This window comes from Eubalaena glacialis, chromosome 2, assembly GCF_028564815.1.
Source record: "Eubalaena glacialis isolate mEubGla1 chromosome 2, mEubGla1.1.hap2.+ XY, whole genome shotgun sequence".
Taxonomy (NCBI): Eukaryota; Metazoa; Chordata; class Mammalia; order Artiodactyla; family Balaenidae; genus Eubalaena; species Eubalaena glacialis.
Window position 1 is genome coordinate 102,769,147 of NC_083717.1, and position 12,693 is coordinate 102,781,839.

At 40.7% G+C, this 12,693-nt stretch overlaps 1 protein-coding gene across 6 annotated transcripts; it reads right to left on the reverse strand.

The window, feature by feature from the left end:
* Positions 1 to 741: 741 nt before the first annotated feature.
* DUT (deoxyuridine triphosphatase) lies at positions 742 to 12,147 on the reverse strand. Of its 6 annotated transcripts, none has more exons than XM_061180343.1 (8): positions 11,951 to 12,147; positions 10,866 to 11,004; positions 10,293 to 10,352; positions 8,842 to 8,933; positions 7,136 to 7,180; positions 2,008 to 2,082; positions 1,774 to 1,844; positions 742 to 852 (listed from the first exon to the last, which is right to left on the reverse strand). In XM_061180343.1, exons 1-8 carry the CDS (start codon positions 12,027 to 12,029, stop codon positions 796 to 798), a joined length of 618 nt encoding a protein of 205 aa, XP_061036326.1. In that variant the 5' UTR covers positions 12,030 to 12,147; the 3' UTR covers positions 742 to 795. The 6 variants fall into 6 exon arrangements, with proteins under 6 accessions (XP_061036326.1, XP_061036325.1, XP_061036324.1 ...); XM_061180342.1 differs by lacking the exon at positions 11,951 to 12,147 and adding an exon at positions 11,494 to 11,940; XM_061180341.1 differs by lacking the exon at positions 11,951 to 12,147 and adding an exon at positions 11,479 to 11,940.
* Positions 12,148 to 12,693: the final 546 nt, after the last annotated feature.

Consider the following 12,693-nt stretch of genomic DNA (forward strand, 5'->3'; position numbering starts at 1 on the left):
AAACCCAGTGGCCTAAGCATACCTCTTTTACATCTATTTATCCCTATTAAATTGTATATTTTCTTGGATGCAGCCTATTACTGCTACTTCAGTGAGGGAAACTCACATAACTACAGTTTACTTGATAGAATGAAATTCAGAAGAACCAACCAACTGGAAATTCCCAAGCTACATTTCCTTTCACAAACACACCTCTACCCAGTTAACCTGGGGTCTACAAAAAAGGGAGGTTAAAAAGAAAGGAAAAACCTAAAAATAAAAATAATAAACTGAGGATTCTCTTCTTCCCACCCTCACAAAGAATCTTAAGTTTAAAAAGACATTTTTTAGATCACTGAAGAGAAGGGAAGAATTAGGAATAATTTTAACTTCTTTTTATTGTCCTTCAGTTCAGTTTATACAGTAATTTATATCTGTGAAAGAATTCAAATTTATTGAATGAAAGGCATTGCTTATGATATATAAAGCAATTAAAAAATAAGTTACTGAAGGGGTAATATATAGCGAATTAAATAATACAGGTTTTGGGGTAACTGATGTGCATTTAATTTAAAAGAAACTGCATGAGGTCACCACACAGATTTATATAACAGTCAAATGCAGAAAAACACAAGAAAGTAAGTTTCTATGTGATCCCAACAGAGGTATCCTTTCTTTGATCATAACAGAACCAAGTATTTCTAGAAGCTAAAACTATTAAGTTTACAGAAGTGCAAAACACCAAAACACTTTAAGCAAAGTCTTTATTTTCAAGGAAAAAGTATATTTTCTCATTTTCTGTTCTTGGCATAAATTTTAATTATTTCCAGTGGAACCAAAACCTCCTGAACCCCTTTCAGTGTCATCTAAAACCTGAAAAGACATAAAGGTAGTAAGCCATGTAGTTAATTTCAGATCCTCTTTCAGTTCTCTCCAGCTCCAAATTTGTAAGACTTTTATTCTTGCTATACCATTGTTTCAAAAAGGAGATTACAGAAAATTAAATATTTTAAGTTTCAGGAATTAAAATATTGAATAAGTTCCAAAAAAGCTAAGGGAACAGTAGAATTTCACAGGCTATTTAAGTGGTTTATTATCCAAAGTAATGCTGTATAATAGCTATGGAAAACATTTCAAGAAATTCTAAGATTTTAATTTTGCCTAAAATAGGACTAGTCACATATTCTACTACAGATGGTCCCCAACTTAGGATGGTTTGACTTATGATTTTTTGACTTTATGATGGTGCGAAAGTGATTTGCATTCGGTAAAAACTGTGCCCCAAATATTGAATTCTGACCTTTTCCTGGACTAGTGATATACGGTGTGATACTCTTGTGATGCTGGGCAATGGCAGCAAGCTACAGCCACCAGTCAGCCATGCCATCACAAGGGTGAACCACTGATAACACAGCTGTTCTTTACTCATACAACCATTCTATTTTTCACTTTCAGCATGGTAGTCAATAAATTACATGAGAGATTCAACACTTTCTTATAAAACAGGCTTTGTGTTAGATGCTTTTGTCCAACTGTAGGTTAATGTAAGCATTCTGAGCACGTTTAAGTTAGGCTAGGCTAAGCTATGGTGTTCGGTAGGTTAGGTGTATTAAGTGCATTTTCAACTTAAGATATTTTCAACTTACGATGGATTTATTGGGATGTAATCCCATTGTTAAGTCGAGGAAGAGCTGTATTTAGTTACAAATAGCATATTAAATCCTCAAAATTTTATTTTTCCTTCACTGAAGATGTTACATCATTTATTCCCTATTCAGCTTTTATGATACTTACTTGAACTTCCTCTATTTCTGGGTAAAATATCCGTTCACAAATGAGCTGTGCAATTCGATCACCCTTTTTGACTTCAAAGGAAAAAAACAAAACAATTTATTACTGATATTGATGCATTCTCTGTATCCTGCCTTGTACAGTACAATGAGAATTAGAGGAGTTAGTATGTGTTACTTAGACATACATAACTTGGAAAACTCACTGCACTTATGTGAATGCATGTATTTGACATACCTTCGAACTTTTCTTTGCCAAAATTAAACAGTACAACACCAACATTTCCTCTATAATCTTCATCTATGACACCAGCTAGAAAAAAGAAAAATAATATTAGCTTGGTTTATGGTACCGAAAGACTAAGGGTATATGATTACCTCAAAATCATTCCTAAGTAGCTCTGAGAGTTTTATCCTTACAACGAATATGTGAATCTTGCTCTGGTACTATGTAAAGCCTCAAAACTAAGAAATTACTAAAATGCAAATAAGAATTAAGAAAGTGGTCCTAATTTTCCAACCTGTCATCCTTACAAATGGTGACCACTACCTACTCTAAATTGGGAGTAGGCACTTAGCATCTCAGACAAGTCATCCTGAATTGCTCTCTCCAATCCTACTGTCCATTTGTGGCACACCTGCCCAAAAGACTAGGAGAAAATTATGATTTGGGTTTTAAAGGCTTCTCCTGGTAGCAACTTCCCACTAACATCCAGATTGAAATATGATTGAGTCATAAATAAAAATGTCAAAAAGCCTAAAGATCTGCAGTAGAGTAAGTCAATGTTAAGCAGCAGTCTAGCAAATATCAGAACATTCCATTTTTATAATGAAAATGGAGCTGAATCATTCAGTTCACATTCTTCTTCTCCTTTTAAGCTACCAGCCTTTCTCAGAGCATGATCTCTCAGAAGACATTAGCACATAAGCTTAATAATGAGTACACTTTTACACAGAACCGTGTGTAATTAGTACCTGTTTGAGATTATAAACACAAAGGCAGCAAATCTTTGCAGGAGAGAAACTTGAGCCAGGGCCCTGCCTTGGCCCAGAGAAGTACACTTACCAGACTTGCTAGCATTTATCTTTGGTCCAAGAATCCAAAACATTTCCATAAACACAAGCACAGATAATATAGGTGCACCAGGCCTTCTCACTTCCTTTTTTAATATTGAGACATAATTCACAATTCAACGGTTCTTAGCATAATCAAAGTTGTGCAAACACGACCACAGTCAATTTTAGAACATTTTTATTACCGCAAAAAGAAACCCCCTACTGTTAGCAGTCACTCTCCTACCCCCTTCATCCCCCTCAGTGCCTGTCTCCTTTTATACATGTTAATTCTTTCCCCCCAGTTTGTAAAATGCTGGATAGGATTCATGTGAATTAATTAAACGTAGCTCCATGTCACATCTTACAGCTTCTTACTAACACCTCACTTCTTTAAAAAACAAAACAAAACAAAACTCTTATCAAAGAAGAGAAGAGAAAATAAAAAGAATCAGGAATTTAGCTCAATGGGTACTAATGCTGGTTGGTCAGACTCATAATTATTTGAAGGTCAACTGAAAAAAAATTTTTTTTTCTTTTTTAGAACAAGGGTAAGCATCCCCTTTCAATTTTCTCATGTAGGGGTAAAAAAAGAAAGCAAAGTTTAAAAAAGTTCCACCATGGGGAAAAATATTCAGAAAACCAACATTTTAGATTTTTCCAGTGGATTAGAGTAGAAGTTTAAATGAACCCCTGTGGTTTACGCATGAATTACTAGGGATAAGTGAAACTGAACTTAAGCACTTCTTAAAAGGTTCCTGATACAACACTTTTAAGAGTTTGAATTAAAGATAAACACATTTTTAACAGTGAGAAGGGGAGTATAAAAGTGGCTGAAAGTGGTTCATATCATGTCTAGACTGAAGGAAACAGTATTCTTTTCTGGTTCTACAGCAATAAAACTTTGACCAATTCAAAAAATACTGAAGCCTGGCATCTTTCCCCACTGCCAGTTGATCATTAAATTAGTCCTTGATATTTATTGAAAGAATGGATATAAAAATGAGACCAGCTGTTTTCTATATTATCTAGATGTAGAAAGTTTCAGCTGCAGGAACAGTTTAGATCAGAGTTAATGAAGGAACCCCTAAGCAGCAGGTCATTCCATGCCTCCCATGCCAGAACAAATGACCACACGAGGCCTTGGCATCTCCATGTGGGAGTGCTGAAGTACAGGCTAGCACTCATTCACCTAGAATGCATTAGATGAAGGCAATGTGGGCTGACTTCTGAACTCTTGTTTCATTACCCAAATAGTACAAATACATATGAAGTAAAGGCCAATAATGTTCCCCGACCCTCCCTCAGGTAGCCAATGTTACAATAATATATTTTACACATTTTTTTCCACCTAAAATATTATTGATATCCTTGGGGAGTAATATATCTAAAAGTCATTCTTTTAGATCCAAGATATGGAAATACAGCACCGTTATTTCTATGTAACTATTCTCTTATGTAACATCAGACATTCAGGTCGTTTTCACATTTTTCTCATAATAATCAAGGCAGTCCTTTACATACGTTCTTGAGTATTAGTGTTTTTTATTCTCATCAAATAGTTTCAAAAAAGCACTTTCCTGGGTTGAAGGGTGTGTATATTTAAAATTTTAATGGATATCGCTAGATAACTTTGCAAAAAAGGTACAGCAATTCAAATTTCTATCAGTGACATTTAAGAATGCCCATTTCCAAACTCCCTGACAGTACCAGATAGTAGCAATCTTTTAAATTCTGGCCAACCTGATGAGTAAAAAATGGTATCTCATGGCTTTGTTTACATTTCCCTGATGACTAGTGAGGCTCGGCTTTTTTCCTCCTTATGGTCATTGCACATTTGCTCGTCCTCTTGTACATTTTATGATCAGTTTTGTTTTTTTCTTATCTGTTTGGGTATTTAACTCTTTTTCATATGACTTGCAAGTATTTATTTGTTTACTTTATGGTATCTTCTACAATACAAAAACACTCCTTTTTGTAAAGGCCTTTGCTATGTATCTGTAAAGTAGTCCTATCACACTTATATGTTTGGGTGTCTTGAATTCTGCGAAGCCAGATTATCTACCTAGGTTTTATGCTTGGCACACAGAAGTTTGAAAAGTCCTTAACTAAAAGAAATGAAGTCATTTGAAGTCAATTAAAATGTATAACAAAAAAAAGGCCCTTCTTTTTTTTTAAGTATGAATGCCAATAGTATAAAAAAAAAAATCTAATAGTTCTAAGTTCATTTATTACTTATTACTCAAAGGCAAACTGACCTTCAACAAAAACACAAGACTTATTCCTTTTCTACATAAGGGACATAAACATCAGGGATATTTCTCTTCATGAGAAAGCAGAAAGTATTTTGAAGTTATCACTGGAAAAATCATGCATTGGAACTGGCAGAGTGATTAACTGACTTCAGGCAAAAGTTTTACTGTGTCAAGACTTTGGCATGTCATTTGTTGGAAACCCTCTTTAGTGAAAACTATCCACACCTACCAGATGTGAATTCTGAACAGAATCCTGCATACTCAACTTTTCCCTTTGACCCTTATTTACAGCCTGGGATTTCTAACAACATCCCTCTTCTGAAATAAAAACTGTGGCCAACTATGATAAACTTGTGCCTAAGAGACATTTCTAAGATACTATGCATCCAAGAACACACCACAATGTGATTGTGTGAATAATACCACACCAACCACCAGGCAAACTAACTTTCCACTGCTTTTACATGAATTTTTTTCAGAGGATTGTTTTAAACAGAGCAAAAATTAGTAACAAAGTCGGAAAAAAAGTTTCCATTTAAAAAAAAAAAAAGATCTGGTAAGTCCCTAAGGGACAGGAAATATTAGATACATTATCATTCAATCTTCCCATCCTTCAGGGACAAGCACACTAATTTTCATTGTTACAGATGAGGAAACTGAGGCTCAGAAAAGTTAAGTAATAACTAGCTTGTTAGTGACAAAGCTGGGGCCCAAATCCTGTTGTTATTCCAAAGCTCATGTTCCTTTCACAACCCTTTGAAATTTATTTAAAAATATATACAGTCTTTTACATCCTTAAGTTATAGGCCTAAGTGACCATACTGACCTTGTAAAAGTATTTTTGAAAGTTAAGCATAACTGAACCCAGGCAATCCTCAGCCCCCGAGGTCTGTCCATCTCAGTCAAACTCTGCTCCTCTTCAGTCCCTAAGACCTACTTTTAGGCTCCCGACTTGCCCCACAGCACCATCTAGTGACACCATGGGGAGACAGCCCAGGGACAGGCCTCAGCCACATGTTAACCCCTGAAGTGCAGGTAACAGTGAGCTAATTCAGGGCAGGGCTCCGCTGGTGGAGGGAAGGGGCAGGGTGATTCACAGTATTTAACTGCAGTGGAAAGAACAAGGGGATTGGAATAATATGGATGGATTCCAGTTTTTAACGTGTCAACTTGGGCTCATTTCTTTTTTTTTTAAATAAATTTATTCATTTATTTATTTTTGGCTGTGATGGGTCATCGTTGGTGCGTGTAGGCTTTTCTCTAGTTGCGGTGAGTGGGGGTTACTCTTCATTGCGGTGTGCGGGCTTCTCATTGTGGTGGCTTCTCGTTGCAGAGCATGGGCCTTAGAGCGCATGGGCTTCAGTAGTTGTGGCGTGTGGGCTCAGTAGTTGTGGCTCGCGGGCTCTAGAGTGCAGGCTCAGTAGTTGTGGCGCACGGGCTTAGTTGCTCACGGCATGTGGGATCTTCCCGGACCAGGGCTCGAACCCATATCTCCTGCATTGGCAGGCGGATTCTTAACCACTGTGCCACCAGGGAAGTCCCAACTTGGGCTCATTTCTGAGCCAGTTTCCTGGTCTGTTAAAAAGTAGCTTTGTAAAAACGGCAAGAGGTGGAGAATTTAGCATATGCACTTATCCGAAGGCCAGGATGTCTTGTTAGAGAAGCACTCACTACAGTTGCTTAAATAATGATATAAAAGCTTTTCCTTTCCTTATAATAACAAACTTCCTTCTATGAATAGAGTCATTTTTGGACTAAATGCAGATTATCACTAAACCAAGGCAAAATCCTATCTGTCAGATAGTGTCTAGCTTATTAGGAAAATAACATGCATTTCATATAATGGTCATTAAAAAATTAGACATACTCAAATAGCATTTAAAACTATATCATAGTTGTAACTTCAGAGATAGAAATTTCTAAAAGGCAAGACACAACAAAAATCATTTTCTTTTCTTGATGATAAAAATAAAATTTGTCATTTGATTACTGCCTCTTAAGCAAAGACAAAGTAAGCACTTGCAAATTATTTACAGAATAAAAATGTAAATATATTACCTCCTACATCTATGAAGTGTTTTGCAGCCAAGCCAGAACGTGGAGCTACAAAACAAAAAAGGAGAAATTGACTGTCTTAAGAGGGAAGGGCAATACTGAATATAATTGACACAATTTAAGCATGTCACTCTCATCTCCTATAACATCCGTATCTTAATCTTAACCGTAGCAGATGGCTCTGAATTAAAAATGTATTTATCACATTGTATTACCAAAGTAGAAAACAACAGTTTAAAAAATGCTGACAAGGTTTAATTCAAAACCAAGTTAAACCACGCCAGCATGTCTTTAGGCAACTGAGGATCTATGGTGGTGAAGCTGTGGACTGCTGGAATGAACTGGGAGGTGAACAAGTGGGGAAAACTGTAGACAACTCTGTCCAGACGTCTGGTCACAAAGGGAGGATGGTAGCTGGCAGGGACATGGGGCAAAGGAAGAGGACTTTTATTTTAAGGTAGGAAATCAGAGCATGTTGCAGTATGGGAACAGACATACATGGGAACATGCAGGATGGGAACATCATACTGGGAAGAAGGCAGAGAGAGAGAGAGAGAGAGAGGCATAAACGCAACCACAGAGTAGCAGAGCTTAGCCTAGAACTTGGAACTTCTACTCATAATTCAGATGCCAAAAGACATGTTTGTATGAAACAAATGAACCAGAGTTAAGAAGCTAAGTTTACACCTTATTCTTGCTGACTTGAGCATCAGACCTACCATTAATTACCCTAACTTGTAGTATTTTATTCCAGAATAACCTAAATCAGGCACTTTGTCAATAAATGCCACACCTTCCTGCCTTCACTGTTATTTCACCCCATCTCCTAACTGCCCCCCCCAAAAATACACTAAAAATGCAGTCAGTGCTGCCAAAAAGAGATGAAGAGAGAGCTCATCTCATTTTTCTTTTAAAGGCTGAAGTATTAGCAGTTCTCTGACTCATGGCTAACAAGATTCCCCCGGGGATCACAGTTCCATTTGCTCCTTTATGTTTACTCTGAAGTTAGCAAGTAATTATGCTCTTGAAAAGAAGTTTTAAACTCTTTCTATAGTGACAACTGACTCGGGGCAGAAAAGTCAAACCTGTTGACTTGCCCTGCATTTTGTCCTCTCTCCTCCCACTGTGAGGCATTTCCCTCTAGTGCACTGAAGCGCATCCCTTACCTAGCACACCCCATGAGAGGATACCCAAAGGGGGAAAGGCTAAGGGGCCTGATGTTTTCAGGGGTTAGAAACTTTACTCTCATAAGATGCCATGTGCCATTATCCTGAGCCTGCCTCTTTTTTCTTATAAAACAAATACCACCTTCACAAAGAAATCTGACTTCATATGCAATCTGATCCTTGAAGGGGTAGTTGGTGGTAAGATTGGAAAAAGCACCAGTTAAAAATCACCTATACTTTCAGTTTTTCTCACAGTGAGTAGTTGTGAAAACAACCTCCTGGGCCAATGTGAGTGTCCTAAAAGCTTAAGTAAAGGAATTGAAAGAATAAAAAAAAAAAGCAAAGCGATAGAGGCAAAAGTAGATATGTAAAGGAAAGTTTTCAAATGACTGCAATTGCCATCACAGGTGGCACGTCTTTATTTTAGGACACAGGCCGAGCAATACCCCTTCCCTCATTTATACCCCAAATGAAACTAAGATGAAAGAATATATCACAAAGGAAGAGCCTGACAAGGAGTTACCTGTGTCTCAAATCACTTACCTACTCTCCCATAGCACCCAGAAGGAAGAGCTATCTGAATGTCTGTTTTCACAAGGGCTTTCTCCATAGGTGGTACTGTGTAATCATAGGCACTAGGAAAATAATGAAAGATAACTGGTATTTAGATATAGTAATTCTCTGTGCATTTTTTGGTGAAAGAGGTGACATGTAAATGTATTCTCCCCTGAACAAAATTTTGTTGGCAAATTGAGGTAATTATTTAGCAGGAGGGGGCTGAAAGGCAGACTTTAAAAGGTATATGCTTCACTAACATGGTATGAAAAGAGGAAAATAAAGAACCAAGAAAGAAGGATAGATAATAGCAAATAATAGCTAACATTTATTAAGCCCTTACTGTGTGCCAGGCACAGTTCTAATTGCTTTGTATAACTCATTTTATTCTCACAACAATCCTCTAATCGTTAGGGAAAACATGTAGGAGAAAATAGATGGCCAACATAAATGGTGGTGGTGGGCGGGGGGGTAGGTTCAGCTGTGTTGCATCTGTTCTGGTCTTGGTAGTATACCAAGCTTACCAAGCAGTGGCCATGAACTTCACTGGCTGAGGGAGAGAGCTGACCACTGTGAACAGGCCCTGGAGATGGACACTACTGAGGAACTGATTCTCTAAGGTCCACCCACCAAATACTGCTACTTTGTTATTACTGTAGCCCTCTCCTTGATAGAAATTTAAGAGATTTTACAATAAGCAGAACTGGAAGTTACTTTTGAGCCCTTAATTAAGACTGGTAAAGTGGTGCTATATTTTTACTTCTTTCATTGGAATTTCCTCTCTTGAAATAGTTAAAACTCTAATTTATCGAAGAGATATTTCCATGTCTATTTCAGTATACAGAAAGTCACCTGTGTTAGGAGGATGCTTACAAAGTATCTTAAATCGAAGTCTCTCCTAAGACAACAGCGCCCAGATATGGTGTAGTCAATGTACATCACTCTACTTTTATTCATGAAAATAAGGGGCTGAACTATATCCATTTCAGCTACAATAGTCTATACCTCACTTTTCTTTTTCCTTCTTTTCTCCCACTATCATCACATACTCCTTTCTTCCCTTCTGCGGTACTTATGACTTAGACCAGTGGTTCTCACATTAGAATTATCTGGGATGCTTTAAAATAAATCCTAAGGCTTGGGATTTAGTCATGTAATCAACACCCCCTCCTCCCCAATATCACTTTTCACCTACCTTAATGGTTCTAAGAACTGGGGACAGTAGTCAAGTGGGAAAAAAAACACTGAATTCAGGGTCAAAAATTCTATTATATTCAAGCCCTTGGGCAATCAATTCATCTCTTCACAAACTCCCACATCTGTAAAAAGTACCACTCATCTACTTCAGGATTGTTGTTGAGTATTAAATACAATAGCACATGTGCCAGTTTTTAGTACAGGTAAAAAGTGCTGTACAAGAGAGAAGATGGTAGTATTACCAACATCCCTGCTTTTTCATATTTGGACCCTTTTGGAAATTTCCAGTCCTTGGAATGAACCTAAATATGGACATATAGAGAAATGTTACTAACCCTTAAAGGCAGAAGCAACTTTCATTAATCTTTCTTAGCTACCTTATTACCTAAGAACCTAGGCTCCTACCGTGGCTTTTCTTTCTACTGAGCACAGCATCACTCTCAGGCCACTCCTTGAAGGCCAAAGCGGGCCTTCTTCATCTCTACTTTCCACTTACATTCATTGGTATTTACCACTCCACACTCTGCCCAAATCCGTATTTAATTTATGCTAAAGAGGAAAGCTAAAATTTTCAACATTAAAAAAAGGCAGAAACCCTATATAATGCAAAATGCGTTTGTTTCTGTACTTTTAAGCGGCTGTTTCAAGCTTTGGCAGCAGCGGGCTGGAATGTAAGCTAAGCTGAGAGCGCTATACCTCGGGAACTGGGACTTCTCCGCGAGAGGTAAGGACGACGGGACAGAAGGCGGCCCTCTCAGCCTCTTCGCCCGGGCCGGCCTTCCTCGGGGACGCGGGCGGACAGGGCGCCCACTCACCTGTATAGGTCATAGCCCGCGGCGCGCTCGGACCCCCTGGTCGGAGCGGTGGCGTGCTCCGAAAGCCGGACAAAGCGGAGCCGCATGCCGCCCTCCCCCGCAGGCCGGGCCCGTTTGCTGGGGGAGATGACTTGTGCCTCTTGAGAGCAGGGCATGGCAGGGCAGAACGTGAGCACAAGAGAGAGCAGGATGAGCGCAGCGCACCGGTTCTAAACTTCCCGCCAACAACTCCCCGCCCCGCCCCCACCCCCTCGGACGAGCCCACGGTTCTGGCTGAGAGGGGAGATGGGTCTGAAATTTGGGGCTGGAAATCCTCCTCGGAAGAGATCTGGGAACAGAAAGTACTGAGCCTTTTAAAGCTTTCCAAACTCAATGCATGGATCCAAAGTTAGTGGCAGTTTCTCTGGCCTTGCCCTCACCCCAAAATAGAAAACCATTCCCCTTCCCCATGAGGAGACGCGAATGAACTCGCTCCCGCGCTGCTGGGGCTGCGGTCCCTCCCACTCCCCCCCCCAACGCCCAAAGCCCAAGGGCTTCTTCGGGTCCTGACTGTTGGCCTGCTGGCTCCCAGCCTCCCCACGCCGTGTTCTTCCAGCCTGGGCCCCGACATTACTGGCGCTGCGGCAACCTCGGCTCAGACTGCGGGCGCTGGTCAGCGGCCGGAGCGCCGGGAGCTGCACGGCCCCCCGCGGGGTGGGATCCAGGGGCGAGCCTGGCCAGGAGAGCCCTGCGGCCTCCGTCCCCGGTCTTGCCTGGCGCGCGCCGTTAAACACAGAGCGGAGCAAAGACGGAAGGAAATGGTAGCCGAGCACTGGGCGAGGGCAGAGGGAAATCATTTGCCCGGGTTTGAGCGCACGTTGGCGCCCCTCCTGCAGGCGCGCGCCAAGTCTGCACCGAAAGACGCGTCCCAGTCAGATGACCTCGGAAGCAGTAACCGCCGGCGTCTGACGAGGGGCGCACGGAGGCGGCGCATCAACAGCCCTCGGGCGGGCGTAGGCCCGGGTCCTCCCGGAAAGCTGTGCACTCGGCGTCCTGAATCTCGCTGCTGCCTCCGGCTGCCTCTGCCTCCCTCTGTCGACTCTAACCTTTAATCTGGCGCTCGTTTTCCGAGGTCCGGGCCCAGCGCTCTGCCGATTTACCTGGGGCGGTGCAGCCCGCGGCCATGACTCGCTGGCTTCTAATCTCAGGGGCCCCAAAAGCGACGGGACCGCATCACGATGCCCGTGACGGTCACCGCTCAGTGCTGCGCCCTAGGCGGTGGGCAAGGCAGCGAGTTCGGTTTCCTTCCAACACTGAAGAGTGCAAGCTGGAGTGTTGTGGAGTGTTGTTTATTCTCAGAGGGGGCGGGGGACACAGTCTTGAGGATAACCACGGGGACATCTCGCTTGAAATCCTAGCACTCTTTCGGATGACCCCACAAGAGCACAGAGGAGGACCCCTGTGGCTGTGATTCGAACAAAGCTTCCGGGCCACACTGGTATAATTTACAGTGGGGATGAGTAAATAACTTTTCAGGTAATTGTAAATTGATTTTTCTAGGATACAAGTATCTCCACTTACCTCTGGAACTGACGCTAAAATCTCAAAACTAAATGGTAATGCATTTTGTCAAAAGAAATACAAACTATAGGGCAGTGTTAGGAAAATGACAAACAAAAATGTTAGGGAATTGTTGGGGAAGTTTTCAGACTTCCTGGCTGTGCCTTTCCTTACAGACCCCACATTTTCGGTCTTCTTCACTGGCTCTTCCTCTTAAATGCTGGAATTCCTCTGGGCGAGGAATGCTCTATTTATACTCTTCACCCATGGCTTTAAATATCTGTACTCT